This window comes from Neovison vison, chromosome 1 (genome assembly GCF_020171115.1).
Source record: "Neovison vison isolate M4711 chromosome 1, ASM_NN_V1, whole genome shotgun sequence".
Classification (NCBI taxonomy): domain Eukaryota; kingdom Metazoa; phylum Chordata; class Mammalia; order Carnivora; family Mustelidae; genus Neogale; species Neogale vison.
Window position 1 is genome coordinate 280,751,952 of NC_058091.1, and position 23,524 is coordinate 280,775,475.

At 35.8% G+C, this 23,524-nt stretch overlaps 1 protein-coding gene across 1 annotated transcript in view; it reads left to right on the top strand.

Annotated features, from left to right (window-relative positions):
• EMB (embigin) overlaps positions 1 to 8,146 on the top strand; it is a 46,627-nt gene extending 38,481 nt beyond the window's left edge. Inside the window, exons 8-11 of the mRNA XM_044232176.1 lie at positions 1,555 to 1,834; positions 2,687 to 2,720; positions 6,896 to 6,950; positions 7,747 to 8,146. Of these exons, the coding sequence (XP_044088111.1) occupies positions 1,555 to 1,834; positions 2,687 to 2,720; positions 6,896 to 6,950; positions 7,747 to 7,764 (387 nt within the window). The 3' untranslated portion in view covers positions 7,765 to 8,146. The remainder of the gene's footprint in view (positions 1 to 1,554; positions 1,835 to 2,686; positions 2,721 to 6,895; positions 6,951 to 7,746) is intronic.
• Positions 8,147 to 23,524: the final 15,378 nt, after the last annotated feature.

Genomic DNA, 23,524 nt, shown 5'->3' on the forward strand with positions numbered 1-23,524 from the left:
ATTGTCCTTCACGGGACACCTGTCTATTGCTCTGGTACTAATGAGCATTGAAATTAAAGCCCTGCAAATGCAAGCTATAATTCTAGGAGGGACAGACAGTATGAGACTGTGTAGATCTTACAAGGAAATAGTAGGTTCCTTAGACAAAATTGATAATGCCAAACACCGTTGAAGGGACCAGAGGAAGAGACTGAAAAGGGAGAGAGAGTGATCCTGTGGTAACACTGGTTTGAGTTTTCAAAGAAATCTCCAAATCACTTAGGAACAGACCTAAATCATTAATATTTCTGCTTCATTTCTTACTGATGATTAGGAAAGGCAATCATTTTAAGTAGGTAAATATTAACAAACATGTATGTGAATTTATAAAGATAAATATCAGTTATAGTGGCTTGAAATACATAGCCCAATTTATTTCTTTATATGTGATACTGTGCAAAAAAAAATAATAAATCTAATTGTATTAAACTCTTACAATGTGGTCTGTGTTTCTCTCCATTTGCTGTCATAATTTGCTCTCCATTTGGCCCTAAGTATGGGTCATATTGGGATGTGAGGAAAGTGTAGGGCTGTGAGAACAGGTTACAACGTTAAGTCAAGTGTTTTTTTCAAAATGTAGACCAGCCATCTGCCGCCGAATCACCTGGGGTGCCTGTGAAACACGCATGGCTTTGATGTATCAGCTCCGAGTTAGAGAGGGTACACTTGAACAAGCATCTCAGACAGTGGCTGGGCACAGGGAGCCAGGTCGCTTTAATTTGTCGGCGGGGAAGGCAAATAATAAACTCACAGACTGTCCTTCATCCGAAAACCTCCAAGAATATTTGTATGCAGATCAGCATTTATTGAGCAGTGCCGCTGAGTGACAGCACAGTGAAGGCATCAAATAGCCTGAGAATAAGTTTTAATTTAAACGGATTAAATAACTCAGCTCCCAAAAGCTTAGTATGGCTCTGGAGAGCCTGGGGAAAATCCAGTGAATCTCAGGAGTCAGCTTGTCTGAGAGAGAAAGAAACTCAGATACGAGAAGACAGGTGTGCAGAAGACCACAGATCCCGGGCTCACAGTGGATTTCTACCATTCCCGCTCCACCAGCCTCACAGGCCTGGAGATTTCATCCTCATTTCCGGCCTGAGGAACTCCCAGTGCCAGTAGCCAGTGATCTTCCTTTGTAGGAATGCTCACATCTAATAGCTTCATTCATTCATTAATTCAGGAGTTGATTTGATGTGTGCCTGCTCTTGTGAAGGAGGAAGTAGTTTGAACAGCTAGTCGAGGATTAGATCGAGAAACCCAGAGGGCTGGAATTTTTCTGTATCTTTGATTCGAATATTTACCTGCGATGCTCTACACTATAGTTTCAAACAAGGAGTACTTAGCACTGAAAATATCCCTTCCCTTTGCTACCTTTGGGAGATGAAGCTCTTGGCCTCTATTATGTAAACTTCTCATAAACTTGACTATGCCTTACAGCCTTGCTCAAAACTCGATCATTTAGGATGTGTGTCTTTTGTGCAATATGGTAGAAATGCATTTGATGTTTTCTTGTATTAGGTTCCTCTTGATGTTCACATGAATGAAAAGTATGCGATCAATGGAACAAACGCGAATGAAACAAGGCTTAAGATAATGCAGCTTTCAGAAGACGATAAAGGATCTTATTGGTGCCATGCAATGTTCCAGTTGGGCGAGAGCCAAGAAAGTGTTGAACTGGTTGTGATAAGTTATTTGGTGCCCCTCAAACCATTTCTTGGAATAGTTGTTGAAGTTATTCTTTTAGTGGCTATTATTCTGTTTTGTGAAATGCACACCCAAAAGAAAAAGATGCACATGGGTAAGATTTCCTTTTTTAGTTAATGTTCTTATGTTTACACTTAATATATTATAATGGCTTTCGAGTTTGCGGGAAATATCTAACTTCTGTTATTTGGAGTGTTATTCATTTAACATTAATGGTGACAGTGCTGTGAGCTTATATTGACAGTCTTTCTGTTTCAACTTCTTAAGAAATTTTAGTATGAAGAGATACTTTTTCTCCTTTTGCTTTGGTGTTACTGGTACCTAAACACCAAATGTACCTACTGGTACAGTACCAGTACCACTGGTAGGTACCTACTGGTACCTAAACACCAAATAGGTGATACGTGCTTTGGTACTAGAATATTAGAAGATTTTGTGATAGCCTAACTAAATGATAACTTAATGTAAAAGATCTTAAAGGCAAACCGTCTTTTCCTTAGATAATTTGCTTAAAGGTATTTTATCAAACATTCTGGAGTTCTCATAAGAGAGACATTGTCTCTGGTCAGTTCTCTGTTTTTGTATCATGTGCCTGATAGACTGCAGGTTGAGAAACCAAAAGCCCCCTAAGAAAATTTATCTTACATTCTGTATTCTTTTCTGATTTTGCACGAGATTTTTAGTAACTTAAAGAATTAAGGTCAATCAGTCTGATTTTGAAAATTGCAGGCACTGGACTGTGCTTGATCAAAATTGCAGGTAAGGTCTGGAGAGCAGGGAAGGAGAACGTGACAGACGTGTGGTGTCTCACGTTGTATGTCTCTCTCTCTCGTTCCAAAGAGGGAAACCACACATTGCATTCTTAACATGGGGAACGTTGAATTCAACATACATGCTCCATAAGAATAATGAACCAATCTTAATGAATTCCTTTTTTATTATACAGATGATGGGAAAGAATTTGAACAAGTTGAACAGTTGTAAGTATAATTTTTACAGATAAATTTTCACTAGAGTAAAATACAGATAAATATGGAATTGAATAAAAAGTTTGTGGTTAGGGTGGTGGGGATATGGACATTGGGGAGGGTATGTGCTATGGTGAGTGCTGTGAAGTGTGTAAACCTGGTGATTCACAGACCTGTACCCCTGGGGATAAAAATACATTATATGTTTATTTAAAAAAACAAGTAAATTTAATTAAAAACAAACAAACAAAAAAACCCAAACAAATAGTTTGTGGTTAAACTAGGTATTTACTCCAAAGATACAGAGGCAGTGATTGGAAGGGGCATCTGCCCTCCAGTGTTAATAGCAGCAATAGCCAAACTACCTCTGTCCATTGACAGAAGAATGGATGAAGAAGATGTGGTATATAGGAACATTACTCAGCCATCAGAGAGGGTGACATCTTACCATTTACATCACCATGGATTGAACTGGAGGGTATTATGCTGGGTGAAATAAGTCAGAGAAAGACAATTATCATATGGTTTCATTCATATGTGGAATATAAGAACTAGCACAGAGGATCATAGGGACAGGGAGGGAAAACTGAATGGAAAGAAATCAGAAACGGAGACAAACCATAAGAGACTCTTCTTTTTTTTTTTAAGAGTTTATTTATTTATTCATGAGAGACAGAGAGAGAGAGGCAGAGGGAGAAGCAGGCTCCCCATTGAGCAGGGAGCCCCATTCAGGACTCAGTCCCTGGACCCCAGGATCGTGGCCTGAGCCGAAGGCAGATGCTTAACCATCTGAGCCACCCAGGCGCCCCACCATGAGAGACTCTTAACTATAGAATACAAACTGAGGGTTGCCAGAACGGGAGAAGGGTGGGAGGAGGGGTAACTGGGTGATGGGCATTAAGTAGGGCACGTGATGTGATGAGCACTGGGTGTTCTATGGAACTGATGAGTTGTTAAGTCTATATCTAAAACAAATGATGTCCTATATGTTGGCTAGCTGAATTTATTTATTTATTTTAAGATTTTGCATATTTATTTGAGAAAGAGAAGACAGAGAGAGAGAACCAAGGGGTGGCGGGTAGAGGCAGAGACCCTAGGATCATGACCTGAGCCCGAAGGCAGACGCTTAATTGACAGGAGCTACCCAGGCGCCATGGCTAATTGAATTTAAATAAAAAAAAAAAAAGTTTGCTATTAGGACAAAACCACAAGAGTATATTTTGTGTGTGTTATTTTTTGTATACCTCCATGTTGAGGAGAGGCATGTGGAGTTTGCCTGTCTACATTAGGATCCCCCCTCTACCATTCATTCACTTTTTACCTCTCTGTGCTTCAATTTTGCCTTCAACAAAATGACTTTAATTATAGTATTTGCTTTATAAGTCTTTTGGATTAAATGATACTCTGTATGTAAAAATGGTTAGCATAGGCTTTGATGCACAAGGGTGTTCAGTAACCATAAGGAAGTATTATTTGTATAAATCAGTAATTCTTAACCCTGGCTATATTTTTGGTCACTTAGGATGTTCCTTAAAAATACAGTTACTCAGAATTTACTGGATCTCCTGGATCAGAACCTCTGGGATTGGTGCCTGGACATCTGGATTTCTTTAAAATGTCTATCCCTGATTCTAAGTCTCTCTCATATGGAAAATCACTGGTCTAGAATTTTATTAGTCACTGTTTTTGAAAGAACACATATTGGTGCCAGGTTCACTTAACAGCCTCTTTGTTCAGAGTGGAACATGAGGAGGTCTGAGAAGAAAATTATCTGGGGTATAATTGAGTTTGGTGAAGATGGGAGTGACTAGTTCCTCTCGGCAGAGGATTGAGCGTGGAATCCAGTGATGGAGCTGTGTGAGACTGGGATTCAAGTCTGAGTAACGTAGCCGAGGGTTGGACCAGGAAAAGGAGACCAGGCTAAAGCAGCTGGAAGAAATGTAGGAAACAGAAGGTCTGAGCCAATATAACCAACACAGAATGGCACCTGGAGTTTATCTTCAAATGGCCAGCACCAGTTCTGAGTGTGGTCTCTAGCCATGGTCAAAGAGCAGGAGTGGGGTGGCCAGCTGTGATTTAGAGATTTGTAGACATTAGTCACATAGTTATTTTTATTCAGTTCACATATGGCAGGTAAAATAAATCAAAAAAATATGAGCTTCTACAGTAAGGTCATAAAATAATTATATCAGGAGTTCTGTGACTTCGGATAGGAGAAACAATGTTGTCTTGGCATCAACTCTTAGAGTTGGAAGGAAACTGCACCTCCTTCTGGTGAACTTGGCATCCAGTTTATGGTGCTTTGAATGTTTCATCTTTCTGATTCCCAGGTACTGATTCCCATTCTTAAACTTGGAGTCATATAAAAAATAAGACAGTCATTCAGATATTTCAAACAGTTACAGCCTTGCTCAAATGCTGTTTTTCCAGCTCAGCTATCCCAATGTTTCTGGCCATTCATTTCCTTGCAGTCACATCTGGAGGCTGTTCCTGTCTGGGTGGATTCTGGTTCGTCTAAGACACACTCTGAAAGGGTAGCACCAGAACATTATGGAGTAGACTTACCAAATCTTAATTTAATTTTCATTTATGTAGCTTATCCTAATCTAAAAATATTTTAAGGTATTTTTTTCTAGAATTCCTTAGGAGGAACGCCAAGCTGATTCAATCTACAGTAGAAATGATTTACTTTCTTTTCTTTTATTGATAATTGGGATAGTGTACATAATATTCTCTACCCTGTACTGTTCCACAGACAGCACTGGCAGTGTTAAAGTTTTTAGTTTATTTCTTATTTCAATATCTTTAGATTTAATACAAGTATCAAGGGCACATGAACTCATATGCAGCAACCTTTTTACCAGTGCTCTTTTAGAATTTTTAGTTAGCAATGCACTTTTTTTTCTTTAAAGTAATCCCTATACCCAACATGGGGTTCTAAAATTTTTAGTTAGGAGATAATTTTTTCTTGATAGAATATATAATATATATTAATATATAATATATACTATATATAATATAGTATAATGTAATATAATAATATATAGTATATAATGTGATAGTATTATTAGTATGCTTTCTATTTTATACTATATTAATAGTATAAAGGGACACCTGGGTGGCTCAGTTGGTTAAGCATCTGCCTTCGACTCAGGTCATGATCCCAGGGTCCTGGGACCAAGTCCAATATCCAGCTCCCTGCTCAGCAGGAAGTCTGCTTCTCCCTCTCCTGCTTCCCCTGCTTATTCTCTCTCTCTCTGACAAATAAATAAATAACATCTTTTTAAAAATTATATAAAATAATAGAATATAATATAGTATAATAATACTATATATAAATATAAATATATATATATTTATCATTACATTTTCTATATAATGCATATATGTTTAGATGTCAGGAAGAGTCATAGAGTTCCCTGATGAAAATAAATCTTTTTTTTTTTTTTTTTTTTTTTTTTGATGAAAATAAATCTTAAAAGCAGTGCTAAATGTGTAACATCAAAACAACCTGTAACTTCAGATATTTCAATGAGGAGCTCATTCGTTTATTTGATCCACTCATATATTTAATCCATATAATCTCACCTGCTGGCCTCTCCCCCAAATTTGAATTAGGTGGTTGAATTTACTTTCAAGTAAATGATGGTGATAGCTTGCTGAGCTCAGGCCTGCCCATAAAACCTAGAAGGGTATTCATTATGCACTCTTGTTACCCAGTTTAGTCATTTTTGTCTTAAGAATCTGAAGGTCCCATTTGTAGTCTTGCCCTGATGTGCACTGGATAGACAACCACATTTAACCTCTAATTCATTGTAATAAACATGTCAGATCACAGCACCTGTATCTCACATGCTGGCAGAACTTCTGCTTGGCTATTATCTTGCCGGCCTCAAAACTCCTCACAAGTTACGGCCATATACCTAAGTCTCATTCATGCTGGGGGAGAAGCCATTTTCCCTCTGCATAAAATAAACAGGACTGGTCACTGTCCTCTGTGGCAACAGTTCTTCTCTAAAGCAATGCTAGAAAAACAATATCAACATTATGAGTAAAACATTTTAGGAAAAATTAATTATCTCTATTGACTTTTATGTTTTAACCTGATGACCACGATATAGATGATGTTTTGACTTGATTTAGTGCAATGTAAATACTTCGTGATTTTCTTTTTGTTTTCCTTACAGGAAATCAGACGATAGCAACGGCATAGAAAATAATGCCCCCAGGCACAGAAAAAATGTAAGTTACTTCCAAATGATATTCTTTTCTTTTTTTTTTTTTTTTAAGATTTTATTTATTTATTTGACAGACAGAGTTCGTAGGCAGAGAGGCAGGCAGAGAGAGAGGAAGGGAAGCAGGTTCCCTGCTGAGCAGAGAGTCCGATGCGGAGCTCGATCCCGGGACCCTGAGATCATGATCTGAGCCAAAGGCCGAGGCTTTAACCCACTGAGCCACCCAGGCGCCCCTCCAAATGATAATCTAAATAAAAGGTAAAATTCCCTATACACAGACTATTATCCCAGCTACATTTTTTGGTTTCATATGAGATCTAGTCATTCACTAAGGGTTTGAATATAGTTGTTTAGAATATTATGGGAGAAAATTATAGTTATACAAACATAAATGACACCTTTTTTCTATCAGAGAACATGTAGCAACCAATCTAAAAATATATCTTTTGTACCACCTATATATATGTATATATATTTGTCACCACGGGCTAGTTCCTTCTACTTTTCATAGTCCCCCACCCCCCTTAGGTTTTCTGGATTCTCCTTTCTTTAAATTCTCATATACTCCCATATATTTGGGAATATGAACAAATCCACAGTAGCTTATTTCCTTTACTGATTAGAATAAAAATATTCAGAGTTGATCAACATTTTCCCCCCAAGTATTTAGAAAACAGATACTGTTAGTTTCAGCAGTGATTTGGATCACTCCTTCCTAGCACTTTTTGCTTTGCTAAAGTGATGAAAGTTATAGAATAATCAGGACATACTAATTATGTTTCCTTATGCTTTATTTAACTCAGGAAGCTATGAGCCAGTGAAAGCAAAACATCGTGTCAAGAGTAATGGGAAGATGTATAGTTTCTACTTCAGCTTTGTTTATGTTTCCTGTGAAGAACATCTGAGTTTTTATTTTTACAAGGATGAAAAGTTTATGTGATATGCTCAGCAGTAGTTTTGCAATAATACCTGCTATCTCAGATCCAAAGATATATTTTCCTTCTGTGATTATTTTACATTAAAGCAAGGTAAATCATATTAAATATGTTCTATGAGCTATAACCCAGGATAACTAATTTCATCTTGGTCATCAAGGGATGCACAGAAGAGATACCAGCAAAACCAGTTAGTAGTACATGAACTAATGTCATTCAAGACCTGCGTATAACCAAAGAATTCATTAAAGAGAAAACTTTTTTGCCATTTGCCTTGTTTTTTTTTCTAATTATGCTTACTATGTGTAGAAATATTTGTAATAATTTTCATGTAATGTTCACCCTCTGTCATATTGGATAAAAACATCTTTATTAAGAAATGAATATGTTCTGCCTTTGCTAATGATTTGCAATCTGCAGAAGAAAAACATACATTTCCTCCACAAATACTGGTTTAAGGCAAGGAAATATAACCATATACTTGCCCCAAATCACCTATCATACAAAAATATGTTTCCCAATCTTTGTCCTACTCATTTCCATTACTTATACACACTAGGGAAAAGTGACTTTTAGCCTTTATGTAGAGCATGTTTTAAACGCCATGGGTTTCAGATTTCTTAAGTTCCACCAGGCATTAACGCTGTGGGTACAGGTCTCTGTAGTCATAATATTGCCCTGCTACAGGGATGCCTCTGTGGTTCATGGTTTCCTGGTATCTTTGACTGGTATCTGGTGTCCTGATACCAGTCTGGACATGATATGTCCATGGCTAAAATCTGGATGGCTAAAAACCTAAAAATGCATTATTTGTGCTTTATAGTGATGATTTCTTTGTTCAAAATCCAGAAGTACTAAATAATTCTTCTCTGTTGTTGCAAACGCCCTAGACTTTTCTTCAAAATTAGGATAGTTTCTATTGCATATATAACTGTAATACTTTATCAAATCCCCGAAACCAAATGAAATGAAACATGAATAGACACGAAACACTGTCAGTGGCTTTGCGTGGACTATGAAAATCATACTAGATTGGGTTGAAGACAATGATATGAAGCCTGCTGGGTGTCCTTAGTGCTGGTGGGTCCTGTCCTGCAGAGGTCAGAACAATCAGAAGCCAAAGAGGAAGAGTTTGGGATGGTGGCAAGGAGCCCACAATTTTTGGTGACTTAAGAGTTCAACATTTGAGAAGAGGTGTTCAATAATTTGGGGAAAAAAATACCTTCTAGAAATGTTCACTATGTACTGGCTGAGAAAATAATAAAGTTGTGGTAGTGAAAATGATAATTTATATGGCCCCTTAACTAATGTTAAAAAATATTACTAATAGGAATAATACACATAAAGTGGCGACTTGGAATCTGCCCATTATTTTGTTGCAGCACTGTTCTGTGTAAAGCGCGTTAACTATATCTGCACATTTTATTGAACTAGAATATATCCCTGAAGTGATGGCAGATTTCATTTTATTCTTAGTCTTAGAGCCATGAGCCATGCATTGTTTTGGTTTAATACATTATTTTTTAAATGATTTTATTTATTCATTAGAGAGAGAGAGAGAGAGAGCATGAGCAGGAGGAGGGGCAGAGGGAGAAGCAGACTCCCTGCTGAGCAGGGAGCCCAATGCAGGACTCAGTCCCAGGATCCCGGGATCATGACCTGAGCCCAAAGCAGATGCTTAGCCAACCGAGCCACCTAGGTGCCCGGTTTAATTCATTATTTGATAACATCCTCTTGGATGGTACCTATATGATGGCAGATACCCAGTCAGTTCATTTAATTAATATAAACAATTTGAATTAAGTGAAAAATTAGTCAGAACTATTATTTGATTAATTCAATTCAAGATGGTGTATTTATGATTGGATTTTTTAAAACCAAAAATAATCTGTATCTCATATGCGGTATGATTCTGTCCATTTTGCCATACTATTTAGGCTAAGATATTTTTCAAGCAAGAGAAATTGCTGCCCCATGGTAAAATAATCTGAAATAGTTGTATAGTAAATTGAATTTCTAAGTGTCAATGCTTGCTGTTTTTTCCTAGAAAAGGCAATTCATTTCGGTAAGTTTAAGCAGAAAAAGGACTCAGAAAATTAAAGTTGAGTTTTGGCTTTTTAGATTTTCTTTGGAAGAACTTCTGCTCTTAGATTAACAACATAATGCTTCTGTTAACTAACCTCATGTGGAAGATAAATGGATTAAGTCATAATAACCAATTGTAAATTGGCTGAAAATATTAAGTGAGCAGAAAAGCTGAAGCAGGAAATCTGTCCCACGTTATATATTAGCTACTCTGGGAAATTCTATTCATCTTTCCAGCCACCAGGATCTTGCAGAATAAGTAGACCTAGTGATGTTTTAAAATTCTCAGATACTTTCATATTCAGTTTATGCTTTAGTGTAAATCTTCTCCAATTATATCTTTCTCTTTTTCCTCAGCGATCTGGTCACTCAGGTCAAAACCCAGAATTTATTGCAGTATTTTCTTCCCCTCTGTTAACTGAGACTCATTAGTTCTGAATCTTTGCTTCTTTGACCTTCTCATTGCCCATCAATCCACCCCCTGCCTTCCCCACCTCACACTCACAACAGCAACAGCAACAGTCTTGATTTTCCTACCTCGGTCTTATCTTCCTATGAATCCATTTTTTGTTATCTTTTTAAATACACATCTTGCTTTGCTAACTTAATATGGAAGCCTCCAGGCCAAGCCTCTGCAGGCTTACCTTTGCCATTTCCTAATACTGCAGTTTTCCAAAGGGCTAACCTCTCTCTTGTGTCTTGACTTAGTCTTGACATACAGAGATTCCGTGCAGAATGCTACACTCCTGTGCCTCTCTAATTGACTAACCTGAGTTCAGTTTTTACTACTCTAATCTGACGTTACTTCTTGGTGGATCTTTCATACCCAGTGGGGTGTACACCATGTGATTTGCTCAAATAATTCCACATTTCTTCGTGTTTATTACCATGTATTATAAATAGACATTTGTCTCTTTCTTAGATTGTGTACTTACCACAGAGAGGATACGTTAGGGATGTCATGAAATGTGTGTTGAACAGAGAAATGTGTTAGTAAAAATCAAATTTCATTAATTTAGAACAATTTAAATTGTAACATCAGAATTAAAATAACCGGGGTGCGTGGGTGGCTGAGTCGGTTGAGCAACAGACTTGGTTTTGGCTCAGGTCACGATCTCAGGGTTGTGAGATCAAGCACTGTGTCGGGCTCTGCTCTCAGCATGGAGTTTACTTCGGATTCTTTTCCTTCTCCCTCTGCCCTCCCGCCCTATGCTGTCTCTCTCCCCCTCTCTAATAATAAATAAATCTTTTTTAAAAATTTTGAAGCATTAAAATATAATATATTAACAGAGATAAACAAGGTTTTATGAGGCAATGTTTGCTTCTATTACTTTGAAAAGTACATAGTAATAGGATAAAATGCCCCATCAGATTTTAATAATATGTTAGTATCCGGTGAGCAAATAAGTTCTGATTCCTAATTTGTTATACAGGGTATACCCCTTTCAACTTATTTAAACTCCTATTGTTCTCTATTTTTCATGGATAGTTCAAATCTTTACCTTATATTTATCCTTTATTTTAATAGTATAATCTACTGACTTTAAATATAAAGAGCTTTAGAACTGTAGCCCTTTGCATAGTACTATAGAGTACTGATGTGTCCCCTTCACTAATTTCTCATTCCTCTTCCCTTAAGCAATACCTTATAGTATCTTATTAGAGTATCTCAGGATCCAACTCAGAACTTTATCTTAAAAGAAACGTTTTTTTAAAGAAAGCTTTCATTGTTCAGTTTTGATCACTGAAAGTTTATCTTTAATCAAATTCATCTAAAGGAAAAAAAGTGTCTGTTCTGCTCACTTATTCCCTAGGTCTTCATCTTCAAGGCATTTAAAATAGACTTACACAAAATTGTTTATTGAATACCTACTATACTACCTTATAGAAAATGAATTTTTCTAATTGAAAAAGGCTATGCAGTGAATTAGGGACTTACTCCCTATTACCATTGTTCATCTCCAGGTGGGAGTTAAGTTCAAGTATGTGTTCCAGCATTAATTAAGAGGCACAGTGACCTACTTAGAGTATGCTCTGAATTAATATTTACTAGATGAATGAAAAATAGATGAATGACTCAATTATTATGGAATCTTAAATTATACATATTTACATAGTATCTACTTTGATTCTCATTAATTAACTGTGAATATATCCTTATCTAGAGAAAAAGAAAACTAGAGCTGCCTGTTTTCAATTCTGTGATATTTAGGAATGTATTTGCACTGAATCTAGAAGGTCAGTTATGTGCTGAATTGAGTTCTTCATTGAGAATATATAATATTATTAAATAATGGGGCACCTGGGTGGCTCAGTGGGTTAAAGCCTCTGCCTTCAGCTCGGGTCGTGATCCCAGGGTCCTGGGATCGAGCCCCGCGTTGGGCTTTCTGCTTGGCAGGGAGCCTGCTTCCCTTCCTCTCTCTCTGCCTGCTTGTGATCTCTGTTTGTCAAATAAATAAATAAATAAAATCTCTAAAAAACTAATAATAATAACTGACACAGTAGAGTGCTTAGCATGTGACAGGCACTGTGCTAATTGCTTTGGCATGTGTCACCTCCTCAAATCCCCACATCACATCATCTTATGCTACAGGAACTATTATCATCCGCTGTATTAGAGAAGAGAAAAGTGAAGCTCAGAGCAATGACTTCTCAGGAGTCTAGGTTGAACAGCCGTATTGAACAGCTTAAGCCTCTACTTACCTGCATCTTAGAAAATGAGACTACTATCCATATCAAGCATCTTTTTAAAAAATAAATTTACTCTTTTAGATGGTCAGTTAAATAAGATCCAAGTCTATCCTTAGGGCTTGCATGACCTATGCTATAGCGTACTCGTGTCCCTGCAGTGGAGCTGGGGAATCGTGATACTTTTGTTCATGTGGAGAGTCTTTTTTTCTTCGAGTCCCCCCTGCCCCACCACCATTTCACTTCTCAATAGCTAATGGGACTATTAACTTTATCACCCAAACACTAAGAACGAAAGAAGGTGCTATGTATCATTTCACCAGGACAACAGACAGAAAACGGACTGTGTGGTCACATTTTTAGTCTGCAGGGAGGATCTACGTACTCTACAGACGATCTAGCCGAGCGCAGCAATAACGTCTGTAGCAAGTGTGAATGATAAACAGAAATTCACTGTCAGAGAAAGAACTATCTTTAGAAAATGCCTGGTGAGTCCCACTATAGAGAAATGTGTAGAATGAGACAATTTAGTAAGCTTCGAGACTTATTACTTTCCAAAAGTAATATGATTAAAATTTATTATGATTCAAAAGTATGATTCACAGTCATAAGAGAAGCTGGGAAAGAAAGTTTTTTTGATAACCTGTGAAATGAACTGGATAGTTCATTGGGCTTTCTTATCTTCATGTTTAATGTGTCATAGTAATACCCGTGTGATTCTCAGCTAATCAGGAATGCCAGATTATGATTTTACAATAAAAAAATAATCTTACAAAATCAGAGAGGATCACTCATGAATACCCATGTCAAAATTACTCATAGTCACATGATTAACTTGTAACATCTATTATTTCTTACCCTCTCATTTTCCAAATGAGAAAATGCTAGGGGCAACTTGTTTAGGGTATTGGTTAAAATTTATATATTATTTTGGTGTGTTATCTATTATGTTAAAGAACTTTTGTTCATAAAATTGGTTTTGCTATTTAATTTGTAATTTACTTCAAGAATAGAACAAATTCTTATTTTTCTGTTTTATTTGACAAATGAAAATACTAGACTTATCACATATGTAATTAACTGTTATTTAATACTATAAAAATAGCACAAAATATGATTATCCTAACTGCTTTTGTATGTCTTAAGATAAAAATTTGACCATAGTTTTTTTTTAAAGATTTTATTTGTTATTTGACAGAGACACAGTGAGAACAGGAACACAAGCTGGGGGGAGTGGGAGAGAGGGAAGCAGGCTTCCTGTTGAACAGGGAGCTCAATGTGCGGCTGGATCCCTGGGATCATAACTTGAGCTTAAGGTAGACGCTTAATGACTGAGCCACCCAGGCGCCCCAAACTTCACTTTTTTCATAGAAAAAACTCAAGGAACATGAATTTGTTATGACATAATTTCTAATAATTTTAATATTTTTAAACATGTTTGTCTAAATGCTCCTTCATGCTTTTCTCTATCACATAAATAGCACAGAAAATATCTTTATTGGAATGTTTTAAAAAAACCTTTTTGTTGCATATAACTCAAAGACTGTGTCTAATATGCAATTATATTCAATAAAATGTCCTCAGAATTAAAGATTTAAGTGAGTATTAGAAAGTATATTTTGAATTTTATGCTTTTAATAATGGTTTAAAGTGAATTTAAAGGCAAAAAAATAACAGAAAGAATGATGTTTTCCTTTGGTTATACTCACAGAAAAATTAAGGTTTTGTAAAACAATTCATCCTTTTCAAGAGAGCCCAACAAAAATGTGTTCCTGGAGTTAACCTCTGGTTGGGGGTAAAGGGTGGAAGTGGAGGCATGGACAGTCTTTAGTGGATACAGAATTTCATTTCTGCAAGATGAAAAGTTGGAGATATGTTTTACATCAATGTGAATGTATTCAATGCTACTGAACTGTACAGTTAAAAATGATTAAGATGGTAAATATTCTTTACTTATTATGGTAATTTTTATACAATTCTTGTTAAAACAAAAGAATGATAGGATTAAAAAAATACCTATAAATCCTTTAGCAGAAAAGTAAAATAAAATCTTACTAAGAACCTAAGCTTGGTAAAAGAATACAAAGGTATGACATTAAAAAAAAATCCATAAAAGAAAAATTATACTTCTTCAAAATTTAAAAGTTTTACTCTGCAAAAGACTGTCTTAAAAGGATAAAAAAGCAAGTTACACACTGGGAGGAAATATTTGCACACACATATCTGACAAAGGTTTCATATTCAGAATAAAGAACTCTCAAAATTCAATAGTGGAAACAAAATTAATCCAATCAGAAAATGAGCAAAAGACACAAAGATATTTCAGCAAAGAGGATATTTAACAAATAAGCACATACAATGATGTTCAACATCACCAGTCATTAAGGAAATGCAAATTAAGATCCCAATGAGCTATTACTACACATATATGAAAATAGCTAAAATAAAGAATATTGACAATACCAAATGCTGCAAGGATGCACAGAAATGAGATCTCATATACATTGCTTATGGAGATGTACAGACATTCTGAAAAGTGGTGTAGCAGTTTTTTAAAATAATTTACACTTTCCATCTGACCCAGCAATCACATCCCTTTTATCCTTGAGAAATGAAAACTTTGGTTTACACAAAAAAACTGTACATGACTGTACATAGCAGGTTTAATCATAATAGCCTTAAATGGCAAGCAACAAACATGTCTTTCAGTAGGTGGCTATTTAAACAAACTACACTACATTGAAACCATGGAATATTACTCAGCAATAAAAAGGAACAAACACTTGATACATGCACCCACTTAGGACAAATTTCAAGGACATTATGCTAAGTGCAAAAAGCCTACCTCAAATGGTATGATTCCATTTATATGACGTTCTCAAAATTACAAGAGTATAGAGATGGAGAACAAATTAGTGTTTCTTAAGGGTTAGCAACGCTGGAAGAGGGTGTGGATATGACTTTAAAGAGAGCATTCAGGGGATCTTTGTGATGATACGTTAGTTTTATAGATTAATTTTGTTATCTTGGTGGCTTCATGAATCCACATATGTGAAAAAGACATTGAACTATACATACACATCATACCAATGCCAATTTCCTTTTTTTTTTTTTTGATAGTGTACTACATTTACCTAAGATATAACCATTGGGGGAAATGGAATTAAGGGTAAATAGGAGTTCTCTGTACCATCTTCGCAATTTTCTATGAATCCATAATTTTTTCAGGATGTTTAAAAGATGTTTGAATTGGCTGAGTAGTCTAGGCATTAAACGATTAGAACCAGAATGGAATATGGTAGAAGTTTTTACTTTTTAATTGTAGGTTAACCTATATTACGATAGAAAGTCAACCTAAAAGGTCAACTAAAACCAGTGAAAAAGTAAAGAACAGGAATGGTTACAAGCCCATGAGCTCAGATTATAATGTCTTATCAGATAGTCCTGGCCAGGAAAAAAGAAATCTTATTCTTATTTAAATGACAAATACATGTTGATAAGTTTCTTCTCATAATTGATTGGTTGACAACATTTTTGCACAAACTTGGGAAATCATCTGAGCATAAGGATCTTTATTCCGAACTACTGTATCTATGTAAGAAATGGAAATTATATTAAACCCCTCATTGTACCTAACTATAGCTGTAAGAGCAATTTAGCTTTATGTTAACCCCCCCCCCAAAAAAAGATTGCTTTATTTTGGAAATAAGTCCATAATCAAGACTAAATAAAAATCTTTTACATTTACAAAATATTTCTGCACACACAAAATGCCAGAGTAAATATTCATATTCATGTCATCTCCCTATCATAACTACATTTACTCATATTTGTTTCTTCAGATAGGGTTGTGGAGCCATTATTATTGCTACCATGTGAAGCAGGAGATAAGGGTGATCAATCAGGGGTTACAATGATTTGCAGGGGCAGGAGACAGTTTGTGTCTCGAGGTAGCATTGGCAGCACGTGTTTATCAGTGAGGCAGACATCTGCCTCTCATGATACCAGGAACCAGTCTGTTTGCTCTTCTATGGTAGATAGCTCAGGAAGCATTAAAATTGTATGCTTTCAGAAACATTCTATGTTTTCAAAACTTCTCCTGAAACTCATAATTGAATTATATTTTAATTTTGCTCCTAGTGAAGCCCTGAAGTTTCCTGAGTTGGAGCAAACAAAACGTTTAGTTAAATACAAAATAAATTATGGGAAGCCCTTGTAACAAACAAGCATCTTTCATCGAAACAGAAGCCAAAGTTTTGAATTTTTAAAAAATTTTGAAAGTACAAGAAGAGATGATAGAAATGATACAAATCTATTTATATGGGGGAAAACGCGATTAAGAAAATGAATCCCTGGCCAGGAAAATTAGTCTTCTCATCTCACATTTACTAAGTAGTGTCTTGCTGTTTTCTATGGTATATTTTAGAGCTTACCAATTCAAGGTGAAAGTACACTTTGAGTTCATGATCCAAAAACTTGTCCAATAAAGTCAGTTGTAGAGAGAAATGGTGATGTTCCCTTGTGAAATGGTAATTGACATCATCTCATTTTGGGCTTTGGTCTGACTTTAAACCATGTGAAATGTGTCTGTCGTTCTTATTTTTCTGTTCTAATCATAGGAATTTGCCAAAGTACTAATTCCTTTGTATCTTTGTCTCTACCATTGTGCACACAGACTAAATGGGCTCCAATTACTGTAATAATATGTTTCAGAAAAGCAATCAGTATCCATAGGATTGAGCTTCTACTGGAAGCTTCTCAGCCCAGAAGAGAGCTATTAAAAGACAAGAGCTGAAATTTAGGCCTTGCACTGGGCTGACTTGAGAAAGAATGTTGCCAAAGGAATGAACTAAGACAGTTGATTTTTTGCAAAATCCTGGGAACTGTGGCAAAATGTTTTACTTTCATGAGCTTTGAACAACTGAGATCAAAAACAAGAACTCACATGTTCATTTCTGTCAATTTTCCCTTTACACCACACATAATAGAATGTGGTGGAGTTTACTAAGTTTTATCTGGCAAAACTGTTGCTACCAAGTATTGAGTGAGGGACAAAATTGGGTATCAGCTAGTACTCTCCTTTGATTTAGCCTCAGGAATCCAAGAAGTTACATCTGGGGAAGAAAGCTGATAGAGGATCACAATTTGAAGCTAGTTTATTTTCTCAGAATTATGTCACAGACTGAGGAAAGAATTCTTTTTTTTTAAAGATTTATTTATTTATTTATATTTATTTATTTATATGCATGAACAGGGGTGGGGATGGCAAGGGAGAGAGAATCTCAAGCAGAGAAAGAGAGGGAGAGAATCTCACGCTGACTCCCCACTGAGCATGGAGCCCAATGAGGGTCTCGAACTCATGACCCTGAGATCATGACCTGAGCTGAAACCATTCCCTTTTTGGTTTTTTCCCATCAAATAATTAAAAAAAAAACTTACTGTCTAATCTCACTAAGCTTCTTCCTATTTCCTGTGTCAAATGAAACCGACAACATAATAATTTATGTGCAATTTTGCAGGCTCTTCAGGAGACCTTTAATAAACTCACCATCAAAATAAATGTCTAGTGTTGTATCAGCTTATGAGCCTAACTATCTGGATATAACAGATAGAATATAGACTTCATGACAGTGTAAGAATCAGAGATAAACCCATTGATGTATAATCAGCTATTCATGTATACATTCAAGAAATATGTGTTGTACAAGTGCGTCTACAAGTGCACATAAAGAGGTTCTTGTCTGGTAGATGGAGCGGCAAACAAGTGAGGTTCTGACCTCATGGAACTTACCTTCTGGTGGAGAAGACAGAAACAAAAAGGCAAATAAATATATATACTAACCGGGATTAATAAATGCCATAAAGAAAAAATAAAGCAGACAAAGAAATATTAACTTATGCTCTTTTTTTTTTTTAACTACAGTAGTGAGAAGGGTTTGTGGAGGAGGTCCAAGCAGAGACCAGACTAAAGTTTCACACATACCTGGGGAAAATACAACAGGCTGAGGGACAGAAAGTACACAAACCACGAGATAATAATGTGCTTGATGTGTCAAAGCAGCAGCAAGAAGTCCAGTATAGCTGAATGAGGATGAAGGGTAGGAAATGAGGGATAAAATTAGCCAAGGAACATGTAGGCCATGGAAAGGATGTTAATTTTATTCTCAGTCATGTGAAAAGTTAGAATTAGGTACAGCTGCAAGTGATGAAAAATTTATATTTAGAATAGCTTAAGAAAGATAGATGATTACTTCTTTGTCACATGAAGCCATTAAGATATAGGCATCCTATTCAGCTTCAAAAAACCATCAGGGACATAGCTCTTTCCCTCCTTACTGTTCAGTCATTCTCAGAATGTGGCTTTAACCTCGGGGACTAAGATGGCTGAATGAGCTCCAGCCATCAGCTCTACATTTCAATCACCAGAAAGCAAATGCTTCTATTTATTATAGGGTTATATCCTGGAAAGTGTATCTGTGGCCATACCTCACTCCGCAAGAAAGGAGAAAATGTAGTTTCATTCTAGATACCGGCAAATATATTGGGGGTTAAATTTTCAGAGAAAAATGGTAAATAGGTATTGGTGGAAAATGAGTTAGTTCTGACATAAGAAGCTATTCGATGGTGTTGAGTAGAAGCATGACACAATGTGATTTACATTATTAAAAAATTACTCTGCTGGGGCACATGGGTGGCTCAGTGGGTTAAATTCTCTGCCTTTGGCTCGGGTCATGATCTCAGGGTCTTGGGATCGAGCCCTACATTGTACTCTCTGCTCAGTGGGGAGCCTGTTTCAAACCAGGCTGCCTGCCTTTCTGCCTACTTGTGATCTCTCTCTCTGTTAAATAAATAAATAAAATCTTTAAAAAAAATTACTTTGCTGTGTGGAGAATGGAGGATGTAAGAATTAAAACAAGAAGATCAGCTAAAATCTACAGCAGTAATCTAAACTTTATTAAGGTCACCTTAGTGATCTTATTAGATCTTATTAGATTTGTAGTGGTGGGGTTAACTTTGGAACAAGCCAAGTACCAGCTGTTGGTATTTTTATCTGTCTATTTTTATCTAATTTTATATGTCCTTGATTATTCACTTAATACTTGTCTCAAAAAATATAAGTCAATTGACGATATAGAAGGCTTTTTCTGTAACCCTATTACACTGAGGTGCACATCAAATCTCACTGACGGGAAATGCTATCTTTATATTATGTGTAAAAACTTGTATAAAAATTATGACAAAACATGAGGTGCCTGGGTGGCTCAGTAATTAAGCCTCTGCTTTTGGCTCAGGTCATGATCCTGGGGTCCTGGGATTGAGTCCTGCATCAGGCTCCCTGATCAGTGGGAAGCCTGTTTCTCCCTTTCCCACTCCCCCTGCATGTGTTCCCTCTCTTTCAAATAAATAAGTAAAATCTTAAAAAAAAAAGATTAAAAGAAGGTTTAAAAATTATGACAAAACAAATTAATGTGTGTTCAGTGAAACTTATGTTAAGAGAAATAATTGAAATCAATGTTATTCTCTGTAGAGCATAATCTCAGAACAAAGCATTTTGCCATCATTTTCTTGACAGTCCAGATGGACCAGATTTTGAAATATAATTTCTATTTAGTATAAATCTCCTTTCAATGAGAAGCCAAACTGTAGTCAAAAGAGCGAAAGAAAGAGGAGAGAAAGAAGAAAAGGGAACAACCACCCTTATGGAGGATCCTGACTGAAGGAAAGCGAGAAAGAGAATCTGGTAAAGTTACTTCTGGTTTTTATTGTTTTCCTGTAATTTTTCATATTAACCATTCCTACCAAATATTTTTAATAATGTATGATTATTTTCACCAAGGAGAGAAACATAATGCTTTGTTTCTGAACAAACATATCTTCCAACTTGGCTATGGAAATGCAGTTTGTGTTGTGTATGCTTGAAAGCAAGGTAGAGAGAGAAAAATAGAAAAAGGAAAAGAAGCCAGGAAACAAGTCATTATTTTTTCATCAGCTAAAGAGCATTAAATCTGATTTCCTAAATGACTTGATATGTTTGGTCTCTTACTGTCAAGGCCCGCTCTCTGTGCTGTGGTCTGATTTGAGTAGCAGAAGAAAAATTCCACAAATATTTGCTCCACTCTTTCAGGGAAATAATTCATTTGGGAAAGCACTACCTCGAAAGGGGCACATAAAGAGGGAGACACCAAAAGTCAATTTTCTAAGGGGCACAATAGTATCTGCTAATATACAGAACAGGGAGAATAATGTTTCAATATTTTTATGCTTCATTTTAGTATGCATTGGGGTTTAATAGAATTATTTCAAGAAGTTCCTCAATAAACATATGTGCCAAATCAGCAACAAACTTACACTATTAAGATGGATTTAAAGAGCCATGTAAATTTAATTTAACTGGACTAGACAATTCCCACAATCTAAGAATGGTTATGGACTAAAATGCAGTAGTTTCAGATGTTTTTGACAGAGTCATCATAGATTGTTAGTGAATTAGACTTCACCAGAATTTTATTGACTTCTTATTCTGCTGTAAATGTCTGGATATAACTCAAAGATCACCTGAGTTCATGACTCCAAATGAAGGTGGAGGTCAATCTCCACAGTTATAAATTGGAAAATATTGAAGTGTCTTCTTTTAAAAATGATTGGCTTTAAAAAAAAAATTCCAAATGGGCACCCAAAGTCCTGTTTCATGTCTCGTGTAATAGTTAATCAAGAATAGGAAATATTCAAGCTGTGAAAAAAAATCAGGACTTTCCTAATTTAAAACTTCTTTTATCTTTAAAATGTCTCTTTGGAAGAATATGAAATATTACAGAAACTAAAACTTGATAATCATAATGTTTATCAAGGAAAAGTTCACCCTATGTTATTAAAACTCTAAGTGGGAGTTCAATTTTAATGAATCATAGATGATTGATTTAGTTGAATTTATTCCTTCCATAATAATTATCTTTTGAAATAGAAAAATATTCTCTTGCTTCTATGTTTGCTTCTAGTCATCCCACCAAGTGGTTCCAGTCTCAAGAGTGGGAAAGGACTCCTGATTTGATTTATTTCCTTACAATCATAGAGTAAGTATTTAATTACAGCTGAAGAGAAAGGTAGAAACCCAATGGACAAATAATATTTTCAACTAGAGAGTAATTAATGGAGAGAATTTTTCAGGTTAAGGAGCGCACATGCAAAGGCATAAAGATGGGAAATAAGGCAAAATAAATGAATTTGTTAGATTTTAAAATGCTAAAATTTGTGTCACCATTTATTAAAATGGAGGATAGCTAAGAGCTATGTGGGTTGATGAAACTGCAAAAGTAAATTGGATCTATATTGTTAAAAATTTTGAATTAAATCTTGAAAAGTTTATATTTTCTTCTATACATAATTAAGAGCCTATAGATGGAATATAACAATTATTCTTACATGACATACATTGATTCTGGATAGCCAAAGTAATGTGGCCACTTAAATTGAAATCTCCCAACATGTCCTCCAAAACTATACAAATCAACAACAGTAACAAAAAAGAAAACCACACAAACCACAACCCTTCACAAAAGTAGAAAACAGTGAACACTACAATTTCAAATCACTTGTTAAATAGACAAACATCATGTTTTTGTGGAACTACTTCTTGAATTATAACCAAACCTTTGCAGAAAGTAGAGAGCAGACATCTTGAAAAACTATCTGGAAGACAAGAGGAGGAAATGGAGGGCCCAAGATTGTACTAAATCACCACCAGAAAGAAGAAAGTCCATTCTAAGTGCTAAAATACTGAAAAAGGGACCTTATATATCAGAACACTGGTTATAGATACAGGACTTCAAAGTATGCCGTTTGGAAAGTTATTACTTCTAGAGAGACTAGGGTAAAAAAGAAGAGAGAAGTGTTCTCTGGAGATTGTGCAGTGATGAGAACAAGGAGCTATTAGGGAGAAATTCGGAAAGAAAAAAAAAATTCTAGAACTCAACACACAAAACTATCCTCCAAGTGCCCCTGATATAAAATTGCATTTTCCTATACTGACTAAGGGGAAAGGAGTCACTTTTCAGGGGCGCCTGGGTGGCTCAGTGGGTTAAGCCGCTGCCTTCAGCTCAGGTCATGATCTCGGGGTCCTGGGATCGAGTCCCACGTCGGGCTCTCTGCTCAGCGGGGAGCCTGCTTCCCTCTCTCTCTCTGCCTGCCTCTCCATCTACTTGTGATTTCTCTCTGTCAAATAAATAAATAAAATCTTAAAAAAAAAAAAGAAAGAATATTCTAAACCACCGTATACCAGTAGTCCTTTTCATGAAATGCAAGGTAAAAGACAGTTTGACCTCCAGAAAGCCATTATAAGAAGAAAACCACAAATGAGAATAAAACTATTTTAGCTAATGCAAGCTCCCAACACACACACACACACACACACACACACACACACACACCTGCACACATTCACGTGCGCACAGCAGAAGGAATCTAATATTCTGAAATAAATGAAATTCTCAAACATTTGGTGATATAAAAACATCTCAATAACCTTAAATTAGGACTTTAAAAAAGGAAAGAAACTACCAAAATCATAAAAAGAAAAAAATGGTAATGGATCTATCTTAGGAAAGAAATAAAAGAAAAAAAGAGAAAATCATATGAGTGAAGAGGAAATTACAAGCTGCCCGAGAAACAAAAGCAAGAAAACACCAAAGAGAGAATGAAAATTGAGATAACAGAGTAAAATTGGTTAGAGAGGCAATAGTTTAAAAAGCCAAGCAAAGAAGATGCATGTAAGTACAACTGAAGTTACTGAAGAAGAAACAATAGTGGAATAATATTATTATTTATACTTATTACGCAAAACCCTTTCCAGAAATAAAACACAGATCTATAGGGCTTC